We start from the raw sequence: 22,078 nt of genomic DNA, 5'->3' as shown, positions 1-22,078 counted from the left end.
CCAGTCCTTATAAGAAAAAAGAATAATGAATGGAGAATGTGCGTTGATTACACTGATCTCAATAAACACTGTCCTAAAGATCCTTTTGGTCTCCCCCGTATCGACGAGGTGGTCGATTCAACGGCCGGATGCGAACTACTCTCTTTTCTCGACTGTTACTCTGGTTACCACCAGATCTCGCTAAAGGAAGACGACCAGATCAAAACTTCCTTCATCACTCCTTTCGGTGCGTATTGCTACACCACCATGTCCTTCGGACTCAAAAACACCAGAGCCACCTATCAACGCGCTATTCAGCACTGCCTCCACAACGAGATACGTGACGACCTCGTCGAGGCCTACGTCGACGACGTTGTCATCAAAACCAGGGACACAAGCACCCTGATCGACAACTTAGACCGCACTTTTAAAGCGCTAAATAAATACAAGTGGAAGCTTAACCCCAAAAAATGCATCTTCGAGGTTCCCTCTGGTATACTGCTCGGCAACGTCGTCAACGCGATGGCATACGGCCAAACCCCTCAAAAGTCAAGGCAGTGCTCGATATGCGACCACCCAGGAATGTCAAAGACGTTCAAAAGCTCACAGGGTGCATGGCAGCTCTCAGCCGGTTTATCTCTAGGCTGGGGAAAAAGGGCTTCCCTTCTTTAAACTTCGGAAAGCATCAGAAAAGTTCTCCTGGATAGAAGAGGCTAACACGGCGTTCACCCAGCTCAAAACTTTCATCACCTCACCACCCGTCCTCACCGCACCTCAACCTAATGAGGACCTGCTCCTCTATATAGCAGCAACTGATCGGGTCGTTTCCACGGTGCTTGTGGTCGAGCGGGATGAACCAGGCCACGTCTACAAAGTCCAGAGACCAGTATACTTCATAAGCGAAGTCCTAAATGAATCTAAGACTAGGTATCCCTAGATACAAAAGCTAATCTACGCCATCTTAATCACTTAAAGGAAGCTGAAGCACTACTTCGATGGCCATCGTGTCTTAGTTACCACGAGTTTTCCGTTAGGCGACATTTTGCGCAACAAGGACGCCAATGGCAGGATTGTAAAATTGGCCATGGAGCTATGTCCATTCTCATTAGATCTCCAGAGTCGGACAACTATCAAGTCTCAAGCTCTGGTCGACTTCATCGCAGAATGGACAGATCTCAACGCACCTCCCTCACCAGATATCTTCGATCACTGGTCAATGTTCTTCGACGGGTCTTTAAACATCAATGGCGCTGGTGCCGGCATCCTTTTCATTTCACCAAACAAGGACATGCTACGCTATGTCCTTCGGATCCTCTTCCCGGCATCCAACAATGTCGCCGAGTACGAAGCATGCCTGCACGACATCCAATTGGCTGTCGAGCTGGGAGTTAAGTGCCTTTACGTCTGCGGCGACTCTGCCCTGGTCATCAACCAGTTAAATAAGGAGTGGGACACGACTCACGAGAAGATGGACCTATACTGCAAAGAAATCCGGAGGTGGGAATCTAATTTTTACGGCATAGAGTACATCCACGTGGTCTGGGACAAGAATCAAGCAGCGGATGCGCTATCAAAGATAGGATCATCTTGGGCCGAGGTTCCGCAAGGTGTTTTTGTTCAGGACATTCACACACCAAGCGTCGGAATGGACCTGGTCGGTACACCATCCAACAAGACACTGCTCGTAGGGGACGCCACTCCGACAGTCAGCGGCCATGACTAGCGCACTCCTTTTGTACCTTTTGGATGGATCGGGTCTCCAAGACAAAACAGAGAATGAGCATCTCATTCGACGCTCCAAAAATTATATACTGGTCGATGGCAGATTTATGCGCAAGAATGCAAACTCAGAAGTCTTGCTAAAGTGCATAGCTCAAGATGATGGCATCAAGCTATTGGATGACATACATGCTGGATCCTGTGGCAACCACGCCGCCTCTAGAACACTGGTCGGAAAGGCCTTCCGAGCAGGTTTTTACTGGCCAACCGCAGTCGCCGATGCCGAGAAACTGGTCCAGCATTGTGAAGGATGTCAGTTCTTCGCTAAACGGACCCACGTACCCACTCATGAGATCCAGACGATTCTGTCGTCTTGGCCGTTCGCCTGTTGGGGTCTTGACATGATCGGGCCGTTCAAACCGGCTCCCGGCAACTTCAAATTCGTGTTCGTGCTAATCGACAAGTCTCGAAGTGGATCGAGTACATGCCACTGGTCAAAGCGACTTTCAAGAAGGCCGTGGAATTCCTCAATCAAATCATACACAGATTCGAGGTTCCCAACAGCATAATCACCGGCCTGGGCACTCTGTTCACTGACACTACATTCTGGAACTTCTGTGATGACAGAGGCATAGTCATAAAGTACGTGTCGGTAGCCCATCCGCGAGCCAATGGTCAAGTCGAGCGAGCAAATGGAATGATTATTGATGCTCTAAAGAAAAGGTTGTACATGGAAAATGACAGGGCACCAGGGCGGTGGATGAAAGAGTTACCGCCGTGGTGTGGCTCGCGGGTTTGACAAGGTTAGAATCCGAGCTCTTCCAGAGTGGTATCTCACTGATGGCTCGGGCCCCCCGGAAGGGGGCCTTCTTCGCCTTCCACCTAAGCTGCGCAGGAAAAGCCCAAAGCCAATCCCAGGGAACAGTAAAGCTTCATAGGGTCTTTCTGTCCAGGTGCAGGTAGTCCGCATCTTCACAAACATGTTTATTTCACCGAGCCTCTCTCCGAGACAGTCACAATCGTGACCAGCTAATTACAAAAAAACCCAAAAATTTTTTTTTCGCGTCTCCGAACACAGCCTAGTCGGAACACAGGCGTATCTCCCTATTTTATGGTTTATGGGGCCGAGGCAGTGCTCGCCTCGGATGTAGCCTTTGGATCTCCAAGAGTCGAACATTTCGACCAGTCTTCAGCAGACCTCGCCAGAGAACTCGAAATCAACTGCATGGAAGAGAGACGCCTAACTTCTTGCCTTCGAACAGCAAAGTATCTCGAGGCCATTCGACGATACCACAATAGGAACGTCAAAGACCGCTCCTTCGTGGTCGGTGATCTGGTACTCAAATGGAAAACAAGCTAGGAGGGAATGCACAAGTTATCTACACCCTGGGAAGGACCTTTTGTGGTCACTGAAGTTACACGCCCTACATCTTATAGACTTGTGTACCCAAATGGAACACGCTTGCCCAACTCCTGGCACATAGACAAACTACGTCGCTTCTATCCCTAAATTTCAGTACATTTTACTTGTAAATCCTTTTTGATGAATAATAATAAGGTTTGCCTTTTTTGTTATATACTTTTACATATGCAGAATACTCGACAAGTACTACAATAATTTTCCTTGACAAGCTACTCAAGGGCAATCAACATGATTCAGTGATACATCACACAAGCAAATTTATTTACAGCGCTCAAAACCATGGTTCTCAAAATTCAGACGTTATTACAAACTTTATATATACAAAGTTTACAATAAACACCCCCCTGGGTGGCTTCTGGTCTACTCCTATAGACTACACTACGAGCCTACTGCTCAGGCTGATCACCCGCACGGCTCTCTCGTCCCGCCGAAGGGGTCGGGGCCACCGGCGCCTCACTGGTCGAGACCGCAGGCGTCGACCGCCCATCTCCTACAATCGACGCCCCCGACAACTCCCTGGCCGACCTATCTGATCCCGGCTGATCCGGGGGGGTTCACGTCCCGCAGAGATTTATATCGCCGATAACCCTCGACGATAGGTCGAGCAGGCTGATGCAAAGGTCATCTACCTCCTTCGAACCAACCTCCTTGGGATATCCCCTCTCCAGCCGGGATAGATCGACCAGGGGGTAGTGAGCGCGTACCATGCTGAGGACGTGTGCTTCGGCACACTCCCCGGCATCCTTGACGAACTACTGAAGCCAGCCCCACGCTTGCTGCGCCTTCTCGACCGGGGTCGGCTTCGGTGCGCTGGGCTGGTCCTCGTGGAGCTCGGGGCTGATCAGGTCAAGTACTGTGGCAACTCCTTTCCAGAGCTTGATACAGTTCGTCTTCCAAGAGTCCCGTTCCTTGACCAGCTCATCTAGGTGCTTCTTAGTGTTGGCTTTAAGCACTATGACAAAGTTTTGAAGAAAAACCGAGCACACGGTCAGCAACATGCTACGGCAATATAAAAAAGAGATAGAACTGCGTGGTCGAAAAGGACAAAATAGCTCTTATCAGCGAGCTCCCGACTCCTAGTCTTCAGCTCTTCGCCAAGCTTGCACCCGGTTTCCAGCGCACTAGCACGCTCTTGGTCGAGCTGGTCCCTCTCTTTTTGGAGATGCTCGATCTCCTCGTCTAGACCTGAAGTAATAATTGTTGGTCATCAAAACTGACCACGCGGTTAACCGCAACTGCTCAGATAACTTGACCTACCCCTTTTCTCACGGTCCTTATCGGCTAGTCCGAGTCAGGTCCAGCAGACGCTCCTCCTGAGCCACCTTCTCAGCCGCCTCCCTTTCGGCCTCCAGCCGAAGGCGGTCCTCTTTCGGCCTCCAGCTGAAGGCGGTCCACCTCTGCAGTCAAGGCCTTGTTCTTGGCGACCACACCCTCGATTTGGTCGAAGCACCTTTTTCAGTACTTCGCCGTTTTCATTGCACCCTGCAAGAAATATACATATCGCACAGTGAACAAGCAACAGTATATACATACTCCAGCAGAATACAAGACCACTCACCTTAACTTCATCAATGAGCCGCTTAGTAGCACGCTCTACCCTCGCCGCCTCCTCGGTCTCGGCGATCTCCTCGTGGCCGGCCTAGTGGTCCCCATGCTGGTGCCACACGTAAATGTGTTGGTGACCATCGTGGGGACACCCCTGGATCTCCTCCATTTCGTCATCAGAGGCCGTGCGGGCCTCTTCGCCCTCCGTGCTACCCCCAGCCACGGCAACGGGTATCATAGGACCCTTACCCTGGCTAGGGGAGCCCTCCGGCGTGGAAGCCTGTGCTGGGGCTGGAGTTGGACCCCTCTCTTCTTCAGCTGGAAGGGGGGTCGGGATCCTATCTCCCTCCTCTGCAACGTTGCTCGGGAGAGGCATCCCTACGGTCTCATTGCCCCTTGCCAGGGTGCTCGTCTTGGCCTCGTCTTGGGCCGGTTCCTCCTCGGCAACCTCTGTCGTGGCCGCAACTGCGGTCTGCTCTGCCGACTGCTCGCGGACGGTCTGCTCGGCGGCATTGTCATCAGCAACTGCCGACTCGGTTGTCCTCAAGCCAGCAGTGTTACCTGGATCAACATCCGAGGCCACACTAACAAAGAAGAGTTAATGCAGATTACCATACTAACATCAAACCTCATAAAAAACAAAGAGAGCGCAGAGACACTTTTTCAAACTTATAGGTCGGAGCTCCGGTGCGCCGCCGTGAAGAACCTTCTCCTGGTCCGCGTAGCCGTCGCGGCGGCTTCTGTTCCTCCAGGACGTATCGGCTCGACGTGCACGGCAGGAGGGTCCCTGATTACCCGATCAACATCGATCGGCGCGACGTTAGGGCGACTGCGTGGTCTCCGGACCAAGGACGGGGTCGTCTCGTCCTCTTTATTGTCGTCGTCGACAATCCTCACAAGCCAGCGACGCTTGGGGGCATGGCTGGTCGAGCCTTGGCCCATCGAAGGGTCCGCAGCCGTTCCCGCTGGAATTGCTTCCGTGGAGGATGGCTCCACAGCCATCGGCCTTTTCCCAGCTACTCTGTCATCTGTGGTCGACGCTGGACGGCTCTGGTCCTCGTCGCTACTGGTGTATTCAAGACATCGAGCAGCATTGTCTACTGGTGGGTCTACCCCAGCAGGATGGTCCATACCAGGTGCCAGCGACACATACACCGTGCACCGGTCAATATCTCCTATCTGCGATACAAAGGCAACAAGTCATCAATCAAAAGGCTATAGCATTCAAATAGCATTACAAATAAACCAGGGTATCCATTTACCTTAGGAGCTGGAAGGCCTAGCATGAAGGCATGCATCCGGTCATCACTACGAATGAAGTTATTGTCAGCTAGGTTGAATAACTCATTCATCCTCCGCTGGATATCTAATTTCTCCAAGCTGTCCCGGTGCATCCTGGTCGGGTCTTGGCTTCTCGCGTACTCGTACGTCGAGTGCACCCTCCTCTGGCAAGGCATCACTCGTCGGGCGAGGAAATTCCTGACCACTCCTGGTCTGTCCAGGCGGGACCAATCGATCAGGCTCATCAGCTCTGACACTTTACCAGTATACTCTGGACGATCAGTCCAGCTAACCCTCTTCTCAGGAATATAGCCGACGTCGCAGAACGTGGCGCTGCCCGGCTCCTCCCTGATGTAGAACCACCTCTTGTACCACTCGGTGAGGGAGGTGTTCCTTGCGCAGCTCAGGGTAACGGTTCTTCATCCTGTCGTGAAGATTGAGGTATACTCCACCTGCAATCTTGGAGCCCCCAACTGCTCCCTTCTTCCTCAAACAGAATAGATAGCGGAAGAGATCGAAATGTGGTTCTGTCCCAACATAGGCTCCACACAATTGGATGAAGGTAGAGATGAGGAGAATAGAGTTTGGATGCAGATTGCAAATCCCGATCTCATAGTAAAGGAGATGACCTTGAAGAAAAGGATGAACGGGAACCCCAAATCCCCTTTTGAAGTAATCTTCAAAAACTACGATCTCACCGGTGTGGGGGTCGGGGTAACTCTCTCTGGTGCCCTCCAGCCGCCGAGCTCCTGGTTGTGCCGAAGTCCCATTCCGACGAGGTCGTTGAGGGACCTCGTGGTGCTCCGAGATTTCTTCCACTCTTTGGCCATCATCTCGGCCCTTTTCTTCGAATCACTCTTCGCCATTGTCGCAGTAGGAAAAGCTTTGAGCTGGGAGTTGAGGATGCTGGGGATGGCTAAGGCAGGAGGCAGTAATGGCAAAGGAAGGAGGCTGCTACATAACTGCTGGTTAAAAATATGAACACAACATCGAGCCCTTTATAACAGCAAACCCACCTTTTCCACTTCCCGCATTTTGGGGAAATGGGCGGATCTTGCGGCAGTTGTGGCGTTTTGGATTTCAAGAATTATCGCAGTTAATTCGGTGGCTTTTCTAAATGATTGTTGGTTTCCTTTTCTTGGCCCGCGCAAAGAGCGGCTATACAGTTAGCAGGCGCTCCTTTTTATGCAACAGACTGACAATATGGCAGGATGCTCCGTCACATTGCACATTAATACGGCGATACAATTTTTTCAAAATATATGCTCAGGGACTGGCCAACCAGTTCGCCCAATCGACAATTCGAGGACTGTACCAACCACCGAGCATGATATGCTCGGGGACTGGCCGACTAGTTCGCCTAATCGACAATCTGGGGACTGTACCGACCACCGAGCATGATATGCTCGGGGACTGGCCGACCAGTTCACCCAATTGACAATTTGGGGACTACCGACCATCGAGCATGATATGCTCGGGGACTGGTAGACCAGTTCGCCCATTTTGACTAGTCTGACCTTTAGAAAATCCGGGGGCCATACCAATCGTCGAGCAAGACGTGCTCGGGGACCGGTTGGCTGTTTCCATTCAGTCGCAAGCAAGTATGACACGCCCTTGGCTTGTAAAATGCAATTGCATAACGTTTAATTGGATAGTTTTAACTATTTAGACCTTGCTACAAGGTTCATGCCTCGCCTTCTAGTAAGCTCGGGGACTACATCGGTACGATGCATCTAGCGATGCATCACAATATCACATTTTCTATGTGGTTTTTCTCTTTAGACCCTGGCACCATGTGCCTACGTCACCTACTACCAAGCTCGGGGACTAAGTGGGCACACTTCACCTTACGGTGAATATGCTTGCTTTTTTGAGGTCTATACTTTTAAGAAAAGAAAAGTGGGCACACTTCACCAGGAATGAAATCTTTTTTGATTAAGAGCACCATGCATTCTTGAAACAACCTGTTTCTTCGATGTCGGTGTTGATCAACTAACTTTTGAGTTGGTTAAAATACCGTTGCAACTGTTTGGGCGACTTTCCTGCTTATTGAAGACGTCAAGCCTCACTGGTCGAAGAAGTTCAAGACGGCGTGTTACATCACAATACATGGTGCTCGGGGACTAGCTGTGGGGGTATAAACCCCTATACCCTTACGGCTAGACTTGGACCAAGAGACTTGGTCCATCACGAGGAAGACGCAGGGCTTGATCCAACTACCCGGAGTCTCGCGCAAGGAAACAAGACGTGGAGACCAAGCAGGATTCTAGTCGGTTAGAATAGAAATTGATATCATGCTATCTATGGCAATTGTAATCGACGAGGATTAGTTTCCAGATCTGTAACCCTGTCCTCTGGACTATATAAAGAGAGGCAAGGGACCCCCCATAGACATCTCATCTCAACTCAACTCAATCCAATACAATCAGACGCAGGACGTAGGTATTACGCCCACACAGTGACCGAACTTGGATAAAAACCTTGTCCGTGTCTTGCGTCACCATCAAGTTCGTAGCTTGCGCACCTGTCTGCCGGTAAACTACTACCGTGGGCTTTCGTCGACACGATGGAACTACTAGATGAAGTGTGTCACATGCAATCTCGATTAGGTCCAGTTGGAGATAGTATTAGTTTTGGTGCAAGATAGGTGCATAGTTTGTGCCCAGTGCACCATAGGCTCACAAACCGTTGTGGAAGTTCCCGATGGTACTCCTAGGTGAAGAGGCTCAAGTGAAAGCTCAGTTTGGTCTGTTTGGACTTTGGAGAGAGTGCTAATCTTGATGCAAGATAGGTGTACGATTTGCATGGAACGTACCATATTCTCATAAATCAATTTGGACGTACCTGATAGAACTCCTAGATGATGTGTGTCATATGGAATCTCACTTCGGTCCGTTTGGAGTCAGTGTTAGTTTAGGTACAATATTGATGCATGGTTTGCGCATAATGCACCATAAGCTCCTAAACCATTGTAGAAGCACCCGATAATACTCCTAGATGATGTGTGTCATATGGAATCTCACTTCGGTCCGTTTGGAGTCAGTGTTAGTTTAGGTACAAGATAGGTGCATTGTTTGCGCCTAATGCACCATAAGCTCAGAAACCATTGTGGAAGCACCCGATGATACTCCTAGGTGAAGAGGCTGAAGTGGAAGCTTGGTTCGGTCTCTTTGGAGATAGTGTTAGTTTTGGTGCAACATAGTTGCACGGTTTGTGCCTAATGCACCATAGGCTAAGGAACCATTTTGGACGCACGCGATGGTACTCCTAGGTAAAGGGGCTCAAGTGGAAGCTTGGCTTGGAGATAGTGCTCATCTTGATTCAAGATAGGTGCACGGTTTCCATGGAACATACTATATGCTCGGAAATCAATTTGGATGCACCCGATAGAACTCATAGATAATGTGTGTCATAGAAGCTCGCTTTGGTCTATTCGGGGACATTGTTAGTTTCGGTGCAAGATAGGTGCACGGTTTGCACCTAATGCACCATAGGCTCAGAAACTATTGTGGAAGCACCCGATGATACTCCTAGGTGAAGAGGCTAAAGTGGAAGCTTGGTTCGGTCTACTTGGAGATAGTTCTAATCTGCATGTAAGATAGGTGCATGGTTTGCGTGGAACATACCATATGCTCAAAAATCAGATTGGACACACCCAATGGAACTCTTAGATGATGTGTCTCATATGAAGTCTCGCTTTGATCTATTTAGAGACAAAGTTAGTTTCAGTGCATGATAGGTGCACGGTTTGCGCCTAATGCACCATAGGGTCAGAAATCATTGTGGAAGCACCTGATAGTACTCCTAGGTGAAGAGGCTCAAGTGAAAGCTCGGTTTGGTCTGTTTTGAGATAGTGCTCATCTTAAGGCAAGATAGGTTCATGGTTTGTGTGGAACATACCATATGCTCAGAAATCAATTTGGACACACCCGATAGAACTCCTAGATGATGTGTGTCATATGGAATCTTGCTTCGGTCTATTTGGTTATAGTGTTAGTTTTGATGTAAGATAGGTGCATGGTTTGCACCTAATGCACCATAATCTAAGAAACCATTTTGGACGCACCCGATGGTACTCCTTGGGGAAGAAGCTCAAGTGGAAGCTTGGTTCGGTCTATTTGGAGATAGTTCTAATCTTGATGCAAGATAGGCGCATGGTTTGCATGGAACATACCAGATGCTTAGAAATCAATTTTGACACACCCGATGGAACTACTAGAAGCACCCGATGGAACTACTAGATGAAGTGTGTCATATGGAATCTCGCTTCGGTCCAGTTGGAGATATTATTAGTTTCGGTGCAAGATAGGTGCATGATTTGCACCCAGTGCACCATAGGCTTAGAAACCATTGTGGAAGTTCCCAATGGTACTCCTAGGTGAAGAGGCTCAAGTGAAAGCTCCATTCAGTCTGTTTGGAGATTCTGCTAATCTTGATGCAAGATAGGTGTACGGTTTGCATGGAATGTACCATATTCTCTGTGGGGGTATAAACCCCTATGCCCTCACGGCTAGACTTAGGCCAGGAGGCTTGGCCCACTACGAGACAGGTCCGAGGCTCGATCCAACCGTTTGGAGTTCTGCGCAAGGAAACAAGACGCGGAGATCGAGCAGGATTCTAGTCGGTTAGAATAGGAATTGATATCAGACTATCTATGGCAATTGTAACCGACTAGGATTAGTTTCCAGATCTGTAACCCTACCCTCCGGACCATATAAGGAGAGGCAAGGGACCCCCCTAGGACACATTATTCTCAATCCAATACAATCAGACGCAGGACGTAGGTATTACGCCCACACGGCGGCCGAACCTGGATAAAAAGCTTGTCCGTGTCTTGCGTCACCATTGAGTTCGTAGTTTGCGCACCGTCTACCGATAAACTACTACCGTGGGTATACCCCGAGGTAGACTACCGACTAGCTTTCGTCGACAGTGGCGCGCCAGGTAGGGGGTGTGCGTACAACTTTTCTAGCGAACAAGATGGTCATCGTTCCAGCTTCCGCGGCCGTGCCTGAAGACCTCACGTTCACCGTCGGCCAGATTACGTGGACAACCCGCGGCGGTGGCCCCACGGTCACGGTTTCGAAAGAAACCCAGATCCGATCTGGGATGACGGCGGCATCGGCTCCGACCACGCGGACACCGGCACCGAGCACCCGACCACCGCTTCCGCGCTACAGAGGAAAGAAGATCGATGGCTCGGACCTTTTCCGAGCCCTTGATCGCACCGATCTCAAGCTTCTCGAAGCTTCCCGACTAATAGATGGGATCTCGCGCCAGCCTGACCAAGCCACGTCGACGGATTTTTACAACTCCCACCGGCCAACTCGTGTCGTCACATACGAACACCTAGGAACGTCTCTCACGATAACCTCAACCCCCTCAGGACGATCCGTCAAACTCAAGGCTGGTCTAGATCAAGGCTCTCCTTACGGGCTGAACAATTCGGCCGTTCACTACTCACGGCACATCCAATCCCTCTTCAACGGGGCTGGTTGGTTGCCAAAGCGGAGCAATCGACCAGCTCGTCACTACGTCAGCATGGTGACGATCCGAGAACTACGGGATGGCCAGGCTTCCAGCACAAACTCTAGCACTGGCTCCGTTCCTACCGAAATCATAAATTTCGAGGACGAAGACTATGACCTGGATTTACCACCGTATCCTCCGGGTTTCTCTCGCTTCCCGGTCTTTCCACCTCGGCGTGGAGACCTCGTTTTCAATGTCAGCGCCGACGAGCCAGTCGTTGACAGAGAAACAGACGAGCAGAGGCAGCTCCGCGAGCAGCGCAACGCTGATCGCGCCCGACGACGTGCGGATGAGGAACGCCAACTCCCGCCACATAACCTCACCGACGCTTTCGACATGGTCGGGGATCAGCCAGTCTACAAAACGCCAAGCGCCAACGTGGCTGTCGCCATGGCCAACTTAGATCGACTCCCTGATACTCCCGAATGCCAGGGCGTCCGATCCAGCGTTCGAGCACACCTGATCGCTGCGATGGGACAGACAGCCACTCTGCTCAAGAGGGTCCAAGCTATCTCCTACACAGAGGTCTCCTCCGACCAGACTCATCGCAGCCGGACCTCACCACAACCCAGCAGGCACCACCGCAGCCATTCCCCCAACAACCACCGAAAAGATTCACGGCGTGACGATGGCGGTCGGGATGCTGGCGGCCATCGCGAGTAGAATCACGGGCGTGGTCAGGAAGTAAACCAGCACAGGGATCTTCGATACAACATCCCTCCCAAAGACGCCCGGGACCGCATCAACAGGCGCGCCACGGAGAGAGCAGCCCACGAAAACCTGCGTCGTATTGAGTACGATGAAACGCACGGCCCCCCGGGCCTGAGGCAGTTCTCCTCACACCTCCGCCAGGTCGTGTGGCCCAGAAATTTCAAACTTGAGAAACTCAAAAAATACGACGGCAAGGAAAACCCAGAAAACTGGATCACTCTATACGAGATCATCGTTCGGTCAGCAGCAGGAGATGAGCACGTCATGGCCAACTACTTCCCAGTAGTCCTCGACCAGGCCGGTCACTAGTTGCTCCTAGGCCTGCCCGAGGACTCTTTCGACTCCTGGGAAGAGTTACAACAAGCATTCATCGACAACTTCATCGCCACTTGCGAGCAGCCTGGGAACAAATACGACCTCGAAAGGATACGGGACAGGAAGAACGAGCCTCTGCGCGATTACATCCGACGATTCTCGGATATGCGCCTTAAGATCCCGAAAATTTCCCACGACGAGGCCATATCCGCTTTCATCAAGGGGCTGCGCTTCCATGAAGCACTGAGGAACAAGCTGCTGCGCAAAAGGCCAACAACGATGGCCGAGCTCCTCGCCACGGCCAAAAACTACGCCGACGCCGACGACGCAGAAAAACTCATCCGGGACGATGCGAGGGGTCCCGACCAGCCTCCTCGACGAGATGATAGTCGAGGTCGTTTTGACAACAGGAACCATCGTCGCCCCGACAACCAAGAAGGCTGGGACAGGCGGCGTGAGAATCATGACGACCTCAGAGGCAAGCGCCCTCGCGACCATGACCACGAGGTGAATACGGTCAAGCGTCCCAGTGCGCGGCGAGAATACCAGGAAGACTACAACAAGACGTTGAAGGGACCATGCCAACTGCATCCAAAATCCAACCACACGAAGGAATGTCGCGTCCTAAAAAACATCTACACACGGCGGGCTGCTCAAGACGACCCCGCCAAGAAAAATGGGAAACAAGACGGGCGCGATCATGAAGATGAGGACGAGGACCAAGATAGGGACCCACGACACCAGTATGTCAGTCCCACCGACGTGGTCCACTCCATCTTCGGGGGCAAGGTCTCCGTCGAGTCTAAGCGAGAAAGAAAGCTCTTATAGAGAGCCTGCCTCAACATAGACAGCACGGATGGCCTGATCGCAGATCCGAAATTTCCTCCCTGGTCACACAGGGAAATCTCCTTCAGCAGGAAGGACCAGTGGGCCACCATCCCGGAACCAGGACATTTCCCTCTAATACTGGATCCTTGCATCAACAGCATCAGATTCGAGCGCGTGCTCGTCGACGGGGGAAGCTCCATTGACATCCTTTTCCGCAACAGCTTGCCTACTCTCAAGATAACCCCGACACAGCTAAAGCCCTACGATGCTCAATTCTGGGGAGTCTTGCCAGGTCAAAGTTCAGTGCCCCTCGGACAGATAACACTGCCTGTTCAATTCGGCACGTCCGACCACTTTCGAACAGAGTTCGTCAACTTCGTGGTCGCCGACTTCGATGGAACCTACCACGCCATACTGGGCCGACCATCGCTGACGAAGTTCATGGCAGTTCCACATTACTCATATCTGGTCCTCAAAATGCCTACAGAGAAGGGCGTCCTAACTGTCAGAGGCAATGTCTTCCCTGCATATACTTGCGAGGAGGAGAGCTTCAAGATCACTGAAGCAATTGATCTTTCAATTCGCATGGCAGAAACAGCAACCCAAGCTGCACAGCTACCTCCCGACCAGCTCCGACTACCCGAGCAGGAGACCGCCAGAAAGAATTCAAAATTCAAGGAGTACAAGGAAGTACAGCTGGTCGAAGGCAGCCTCGAGAAGATGGCCCTCATCGGGGCCAACCTGGACCCTAAATAGGAAGACGCGCTCGTCAGGTTTCTAAGGGACAACGTAAGCGTTTTCGCATGGAAACCCGCAGACATGCCCGGCGTCCCACGAAACCTGATCGAGCACTCCTTAAATGTCTCGAAGACCGCAAGACCCATCAAGCAAAAGCTACGACGGTTCGCTCGTGACAAAAAGGAGGCTATTAGGACAGAAATAACACGGCTTCTAGCAGCCGGATTCATAAAAGAAGTGTATCATCCCGATTGGCTCGCCAATCCGGTTCTTGTACGCAAAAAGAATAATGAATGGAGAATGTGCGTTGATGACACTAATCTCAATAAACACTGTCCTAAAGATCCTTTTGGTCTCCCTCGCATCGACGAGGTGGTCGACTCAACAGCCGGATGCGAACTCCTCTCTTTTCTAGACTGCTACTCTGGTTATCACCAGATCTCGCTAAAGGAAGATGATCAGATCAAAACATCTTTCATTACTCCTTTCGGCGCATACTGCTACACGACCATGTCCTTTGGACTCAAAAACGCCGGAGCCACCTATCAACGGGCCATCCAGCAATGCCTCCACGACGAGATTCGTGATGACCTCGTCGAGGCTTATGTAGACGACGTCGTCGTCAAAATAAGGGACGCAAGCACCCTAATCGACAACTTAGACCGAACCTTTAAGGCACTAAACAAATACAAGTGGAAGCTTAACCCCAAAAAGTGCATCTTTGGGGTCACTTCTGGTCTACTACTCGGCAACGTCGTCAGCCGCGACGGCATACGACCGAATCCCTCAAAAGTCAAAGCAGTGCTCGATATGCGACCACCCAAGAATGTCAAGGACATTCAGAAGCTCACCGGATGTATGGCCGCCCTCAGCCGCTTCATCTCAAGGCTAGGAGAAAAAGGCCTTCCCTTCTTCAAACTCTTGAAGGCGTCAGAAAAATTCTCCTGGACAGAGGAAGCTGACACTGCGTTCACCCAGCTCAAGACTTTCCTCACCTCACCGCCTGTTCTCACAGCGCCTCAGCCCAATGAAGACCTACTTCTTTACATTGCAGCAACCGACAGAGTCGTCTCCACGGCAATAGTGGTCGAGTGAGACGAGCTAGGCCACGTCTACAAGGTCCAGAGACCCGTTTATTTCATAAGCGAAGTCTTAAATGAGTCCAAGGCCAGATACCCGCAAATACAGAAGCACATATACGCCATTCTAATAACGTCAAGGAAGCTAAAGCACTACTTCGACGGCCATCGGGTCTTGGTAACCACCAGTTTCCCTCTTGGGGATATTCTGCGCAACAAAGACGCCAACGGCAGAATTGTAAAATGGGCAATGGAGTTATGCCCATTCTCCCTGGATTTCTAGAGCCGCACCACAGTTAAGTCTCAGGCCCTGGTCGATTTCATCGCAGAGTGGACGGATCTTAACGAGCCTCCCGTTTCCGACGCCTCCGACCACTGGTCAATGTTCTTCGACGGGTCCTTGAACATCAACGACGCCGGCGCTGGGATACTTTTCGTGTCGCCTAACAAGGACAAATTGCGTTACGTCCTTAGGATCCTTTTTTCGGCGTCAAACAATGTCGCTGAGTACGAAGCATGCCTACATGGCATACGACTAGCCATTGAGTTGAGAGTCAAACGCCTCTACGTCCACGGCGACTCCGCTTTAGTTATCAACCAGCTCAACAAGGAATGGGACGCAACCCACGAGAAGATGGATCTCTACTGCAAAGAAATCCGCAAATGGGAATCCAACTTCTATGGCATAGAGTACATCCACGTGGTCCGGGACAAGAACCAGGCAGCGGATGCGCTGTCAAAGTTAGGGTCATCTCGGGCCCAGATCCCGCGAGGTGTTTTCGTCCAGGACATCCATGAGCCAAGTGTGGGCACAGACCTGGTCGAAAAGCAACCTATTGAGGCAATGCTCATAGATGACACTACTCCGATAACCAGCACCCGTGATTGGCGCACCCCGTTCATCAGGTATATATCGGACGGGTCAGGCTTTCAGGATAAAACGGAGAACGAGCGCCTCATCCGACGATCAAAGAATTACATACTGGTGGATGGCAAACTTATGCGAAAAAATGCGAGTTCCGAAGTGCTGCTCAAATGCATATCCCAAGAGGATGGCATCAAGCTCCTAGACGACATACACGCCGGATCCTGCGGTAACCACGCAGCCTCCAGAACACTGGTCGGGAAGGCTTTCCGAGCAGGTTTTTACTGGCCAACCGCGGTAACCGACGCAGAAAAACTGGTCCGACATTGCGAAGGATGCCAGTTCTTCGCCAAAAGGACCCACGTACCTGCTTATGAGATTCAAACTATTCCGTCATCCTGGCCTTTCGCCTGGGGCCTCGACATGATCGGGCCATTTAAACCGGCTCCCGGCAACTTCAAGTTCGTCTTCGTGTTAATCGACAAATTCTCGAAGTGGATCGAATATATGCCACTGGTCAAAGCAACCTCCGAGAAGGCTGTGGAGTTCCTCAATCAAATCATACACAGATTCGGGATCCCCAACAGTATAATCACCGACCTGGGCACTCAGTTCACTGGCACTACGATCTGGGACTTCTGCGATGACAGAGGTATAGTCATAAAATACGTGTCAGTAGCTCACCCACGAGCAAACGGTCAAGTCGAACGCGCGAACGGAATGATCATTGTTGCCCTAAAGAAAAGGTTGTACACCGAGAACGGCAGAGCGCCTGGTCGATGGATGAAAGAATTGCTGGCCGTGGTCTGGGGTCTCCGAACACAGGCCAGTCGCAATACAGGTGTATCACCCTACTTCATGGTTTATGGCTCCGAGGCAGTACTTCCGTCCGATATAACCTTCAGATCTCCAAGAGTTGAAAACTTCGACCAATCAACGGCTGACAACGCCAGGGAGCTCGAAATCAACTGCATGGAGGAAAAGCGTCTAATTTCATGTCTTCGAACAGCAAAATATCTCGAAGCCATTAGACGGTATCATAACAGGAACGTCAAAGACCGTTCTTTCGTGGTCGGTGACCTGGTACTCAATTGGAAAACAAGCCAGGAAGGAACGCACAAGTTATCCACGCCTTGGGAAGGACCCTTTGTGGTCGCCGAAGTCACACGCCCTACATCCTACAGACTGGCGTATCCAGATGGAACACGCGTGCCTAATTCTTGGCACATAGACAAACTGCGCCATTTTTATCCATAAGTTTCAGAATCTTATGCTTGTAAGTTTCTTATAATCAGCAATAATAAAAGCTTTTCTTTTTCGCTATGTATTGTTTACACGCAGAGCTTCCGACGAGTACAACAGTCTTCCTCTGCGCCAAAGATTCTTAACGACTATCAATCAAACACAGTGATACGTCACTCAGATAACATTACAGCGCTCAAATTCATGGTCATGACAAAATTCAAACTTTATTACAAACTTTACATACAGAGTTTACAATAAACACCCCACCGGACGGCTACTAGTCTACTCCTACAAACTATCCTACAGGCCTACTGCTCGCGCTGATCACCCGCTTGGCTTTGCTGCCCAGACGAAGGGGTTGGGGCCACTGGCACCTGGCTGGCCGAGACCGCAGGCGTCGACCGCCCATCTCCAGCAATGGACGCCCCCGACAACTCCCTGGCCGATCTGTCAGACCCCGGCTGGTCGGAGGGAGTGGCCGTCCCGCATAGGTTAATGTCGCCGATCACCGTCGATGACAAGTCTAGCAGGCCAGCTCGAAGGTCGTCTGCCTCCCGCGGGCCGACTTCCTTGGGGTACCCCCTCTCCAGCCTGGATAGGTCGACCAGGGGATAGTGGGCGCGCACCATGCTGAGGACATGCGCGCCGGCGAACTCCCCGGCGTCCTTGACGAACTGCTGGAGCCAGTCCCACGCCCGTTGCGCTTTCTCGACTGGCGTCAGTTTCGGCGCGTGGGGCTGGTCTTCAGGAAGCTCGAGACTGATCAAGTCCAGAACCGGGGCTACTCCTTTCCAAAGCCTAATGCAGTTAGTCTTCCAGGAGTCCCGATCCTTGACCACCTCGTCTAGGTGCTTCTTGGTATTCACCTTGAGCACTACAAACCAAAGCAGGAGGTCAGTTCAAGAACAAGGAAAGGAACGTTGATCAACCAAATAAAAAATGCGTGCCACGGTTATTACCAGACAGCTCCCGATTCCTGTGGCCTAGCTCCTCGCCTGCTCGGCGCCCGGCCTCCAGCGCCCCGGCAAGCTCTTGGCCGAGCTGCTCCTTCTCTTGTCGGAGGCGCGCAACCTCTTCCTCCAATTCTACAAGAACAATCCCCTGGTCAACAAAACTAACCACGCAGCTATATACAGCTGTTCGGAGTGCGCGACTGACCTGTCCTCTGCCGATACTGGTCGGCTAAACGCCGAGTAAGCTCGAGACGGCGCTCTTCCTGAGCACTCATCTCGGCCACCTTCTCCCCAACTTCTGACCGAAGCCGGTCCACCTCCGCGGACAGGGCCTTGTTCTCGGCCACAATCCCCTCGATCTGGTCGAAGCACCTCTTCCGGTACTTCGCCGTTTTCATCACGCCCTGCAAGAAGAACATATGTCGAACCCAGGAACACAGTACATAAGTGTCGATCAGCACAAAGGACCACTTACCTTAACCTCGTCCACGAGACGCTTGGCCGCGCGCTCCACCCTCGCGGCCTCTTCCGTCTTCGCGAGCTCCTCGTGTCCGATGAAGTGGTCCCCGCGTTGGCGCCACACGTAGACGTGCTGGCGGCCGTCACGGGGACGAACTTCAATCTCTTCCACGTCGTCGTCAGAGGCCGCCGGGGTATCCTCGTTCACCGCACTACCACCGGCTGTGGCCGCAGACATCACTGGCCCCTGGTCCAGGCCAGGGGAGCCTACGGGCGAAGAGGCCCTTGCCCGGGGCGGCGTCGGGACTCCCGTTTCTCCGGCTGGAGGAGTCAGGACTCTACTCTCCTCCCCCACAACATTACTCGAGGGAGGGGTCCTCGCTGCCTCCTCGCCCCTCGTCGGGGTGCTCGCCGCGGCACTCGCCGGGGCCGGTTGTTCCTCGGCGCCCGTAGCAGCGGTTGCTGCCGCAGGCGGCTCCATGGCTTGCGGCGCGGCGTCTCCAACGGCAGCTACATGCTCGGCCGGCCTCTGGTCAGTGACCTGGTTGAGGTCGACGTCCGACGCCGCGCTAGATAATGAAACGACATCAGAAAACAGCAACAAAACACAGAACGTCACAGTACGAAAGTAAGATTAAGCACTTACAGGTCGGATCGCCTGTGTGTCGCGGTGAACCTCCTCCTGGTCCTACCGGTTGGTGCCTGCGCCCCCGTCTCTACGACGCGCGGTGCAGGAGGGTCGCTGGTCACCCGATCAGTGGGGGCCGGCGCTATGTCCGGGCGACTACGCGGCCTCCGGACCAGCGACGGCGCGGCCTCCTCCTCCTCCTCGTCGTCGTCGGCGATCCGGACGAGGCGACGGCGCTTTGGCGCCTGACTACTCTCCGCCGGCAGCGCTTCCGCAGGGGAGGGGTCTGCTGCTAGCGGCCTTTTCCCCGCCACTCTGTCTTCGGTGGTCGGGGCGGGATGGTTCTGCTCTTCCTCACTGCTGGTGTACCGAGTACACCGAGCAGCGTCGTCCTCTGGCGGGTCTTCACCCGTGAGATTTCCATGCCAGGTGCCAGTGATATGTACACTGTGCACCGGTCAACAGAGACAAGTCAACGACCACGAAGAACAAGAACTAAGGAGGTACCATCAGTCAGTAGCATTACCTTGGGAGCTGGTTGCCCCAGTTTGAAGGCTTGTACCCGATTACTACCACGGACGAAGCTGCCGTCCGCAAAGTTGAAAAGCTCGTTCAACAGTTGTTGCACTTCGACCTTCTCCAAGACCTCAGGGCTCATCCTAGTCAAGTCCTGGCTCCCAGCGTACTCGTACGCCGAATGCACCCTCTTCTGGCAGGGCATCACCCGACGGCAGACGAAGTTACCGACCACTCCTAGCCCGTCTAAACGCGACCAGTCGATCAGCTTCATCAGGTGTTCTACCTGACCGGCGAACTCTGGGCGGTCCGTCCAACTGACCCTCTTCTCGGGAATGTACCCCACGTCGCAGAACGTGGAGCTCCCCGTCTCTTCCATGATGTAGAACCACTTCTTGTACCATTCGGTGAGAGAAGTGTTCCACGGGCAGCTGAGGTACCGATTCTTCATCCGTCACGAAGATTGAGGTATACTCCACCTGTAATCTTGGAGCCTCCAACCGCTCCCTTCTTTCTCAAACAGAAAAGGTGGCGGAAAAGATCAAAGTGCGGCTCTATCCCAACGTAGGCCTCGCACAGATGGATAAAAGTCGAAATAAGAAGAATTGAGTTCGGGTGCAGATTGCAGATCCCGATCTCATAGTAAAGAAGAAGCCCCTGGAGAAAAGGGTGGACAGGAACCCCAAAACCCCTCTTGAAAAAATCCTCAAAAACCACGATCTCACCGGCACGGGGGTCGGGGTAGCTCTCCCCCTCTGGCGTCCTCCACCCACCGAGTTCCTGGCTGTGCAGTAGCCCCATGCCGACGAGGTCGTTAAGGGATCTCACGCTACTCCGGGACTTCTTCCACTCCTTAGCCATCAGTTCGGCCCTCTTCTGGGAGTCGCTCTTCGCCATTGACGCTACGAGGACGGATGCGAGCTGGGCGGACTGATGGTGGTTGCAGAAGGCAAGAGTGGAAAGCTTGAAGGCAATGGCAGTGTAAGCAATACGGGGGGCAATGTCAAGCCTTTATAAGCAACAACTCCACCCCTCCCACTTCCCGCATTCTTGGGAAGTGGGCGGGCCCAATGGCGGACGTGGCGTTTTGGTTTTCAACAATTACCGGCAGTTAATATGGCGGCTTTTTCGTATAATTGATGGTTCCCTTTTCTCGAACCGCACAAAGAGCGGCTGCACAGTTACCAGGCGCACCTTTTCACGCAACCATCTGACAATGCGTCAGGAGGTCTCGTCATGTCACTCATTTATGTGGTAAGATGCTTTTTTCAAAATAACAGACAAAAATTGGTGGAGGATCAACGTTCCTGGGGACTGCACCGACCACCGAGCACTGTATGCTCGGGGACTGGTCGCCCAGTCTGCCAGTTTGGAGATCTGGGGACTGCACCGACCACCGAGCACTGTGTGCTCGGGGACTGGTCGCCCAGTCCGCCAGCTCGGAGATCTGGGGGCAGCACCGACCACCGAGCACTGCACGCTCGGGGACTGGTCGATCAGCCCGCCAGCTTGGAAGAATTAGGGACTATACCAATCACCAAGGCATTATCTGCTCGGGACTGATTGATAAGTCTATCCGATGGCAAACGAGCATGAGATGCTCGGGGACTGGATAATTTTAATTTTTTAGACCTTGCTACAAGGCTTATACTTCGCCTTCCAGCAAGCTCGGGGACTACATAGGTACGATGCATCTGGCGATGCATCTTGGTTTCAGAATTTCTCTGAGGACTTCTCTTCTGACCCTGGCACCACGTGTCTACTCCACCTACTACCAGGCTCGGGGACTAAGTGGGCACACTTCACCTTGCGGTGAATATGCTTGCTTTTATGAGGTCTATACTTTTCAGAAAAGTAAAGTGGGCACACTTCACCAGCAAAGAAATCTTTTTTAATTTAGAACACCATGCATTCTTCGAACAACCTGCTTCTTCGACGTCAGTGTTGGTCAACTGTCTTCTGAGTTGGTCAAAACACCGTTGCAACTGTTTGGGTGATTTTCCTGCTTATTGAAGATGTCAAGACTGACTGATCGAAGACGCTCAAGACGGCGTGCTACATCACAATACATGGTGTTCGGGGACTAGCTATGGGGGTATAAACCCCTATGCCCTCACGGCTAGACTTGGGCCAGGAGGCTTGGCCCATTACGAGACAGGTCCGAGGCTCGATCCAACCGTTTGGAGTTCTGCGCAAGGAAACAAGACGCGAAGATCGAGTAGGATTCTAGTCGGTTAGGATAGGAATTGATATCAGACTATCTAT

General features: G+C 52.1%; 1 protein-coding gene across 1 annotated transcript; it reads right to left on the bottom strand.

Moving 5' to 3' along the window:
- Positions 1-4,576: 4,576 nt before the first annotated feature.
- LOC110431533 (nucleolar and coiled-body phosphoprotein 1-like) lies at positions 4,577-20,614 on the bottom strand. Its single transcript, XM_021450626.1, has 7 exons — positions 20,587-20,614; positions 19,824-19,881; positions 18,794-19,238; positions 5,373-5,845; positions 5,049-5,250; positions 4,680-4,760; positions 4,577-4,603 (listed from the first exon to the last, which is right to left on the bottom strand). The coding sequence occupies exons 1-7, from the start codon at positions 20,612-20,614 to the stop codon at positions 4,577-4,579; spliced, it is 1,314 nt and encodes a 437-aa protein (XP_021306301.1).
- Between the last annotated feature and the right edge of the window lie 1,464 nt (positions 20,615-22,078).

Source organism: Sorghum bicolor, unplaced genomic scaffold (assembly GCF_000003195.3).
Source record: "Sorghum bicolor cultivar BTx623 unplaced genomic scaffold, Sorghum_bicolor_NCBIv3 super_77, whole genome shotgun sequence".
Taxonomy (NCBI): Eukaryota; Viridiplantae; Streptophyta; class Magnoliopsida; order Poales; family Poaceae; genus Sorghum; species Sorghum bicolor.
This window is presented reverse-complemented; position numbering and strand designations above follow the sequence as displayed.

Bases quoted from the DNA above. Each gene is read 5' to 3' on its own strand.
- LOC110431533 (XM_021450626.1), bottom strand. From the start codon at position 20,614: ATGGGGCTACTGCACAGCCAGGAACTCG. The intron at 19,239-19,823 runs GTAATGCTACTG...TTCATTATCTAG, and splicing joins TGGGGCAACCAGCTCCCAAG to CGCGGCGTCGGACGTCGACC. The intron at 4,604-4,679 runs GTGAGTGGTCTT...TATTTCTTGCAG, and splicing joins GGCTCATTGATGAAGTTAAG to GGTGCAATGAAAACGGCGAA.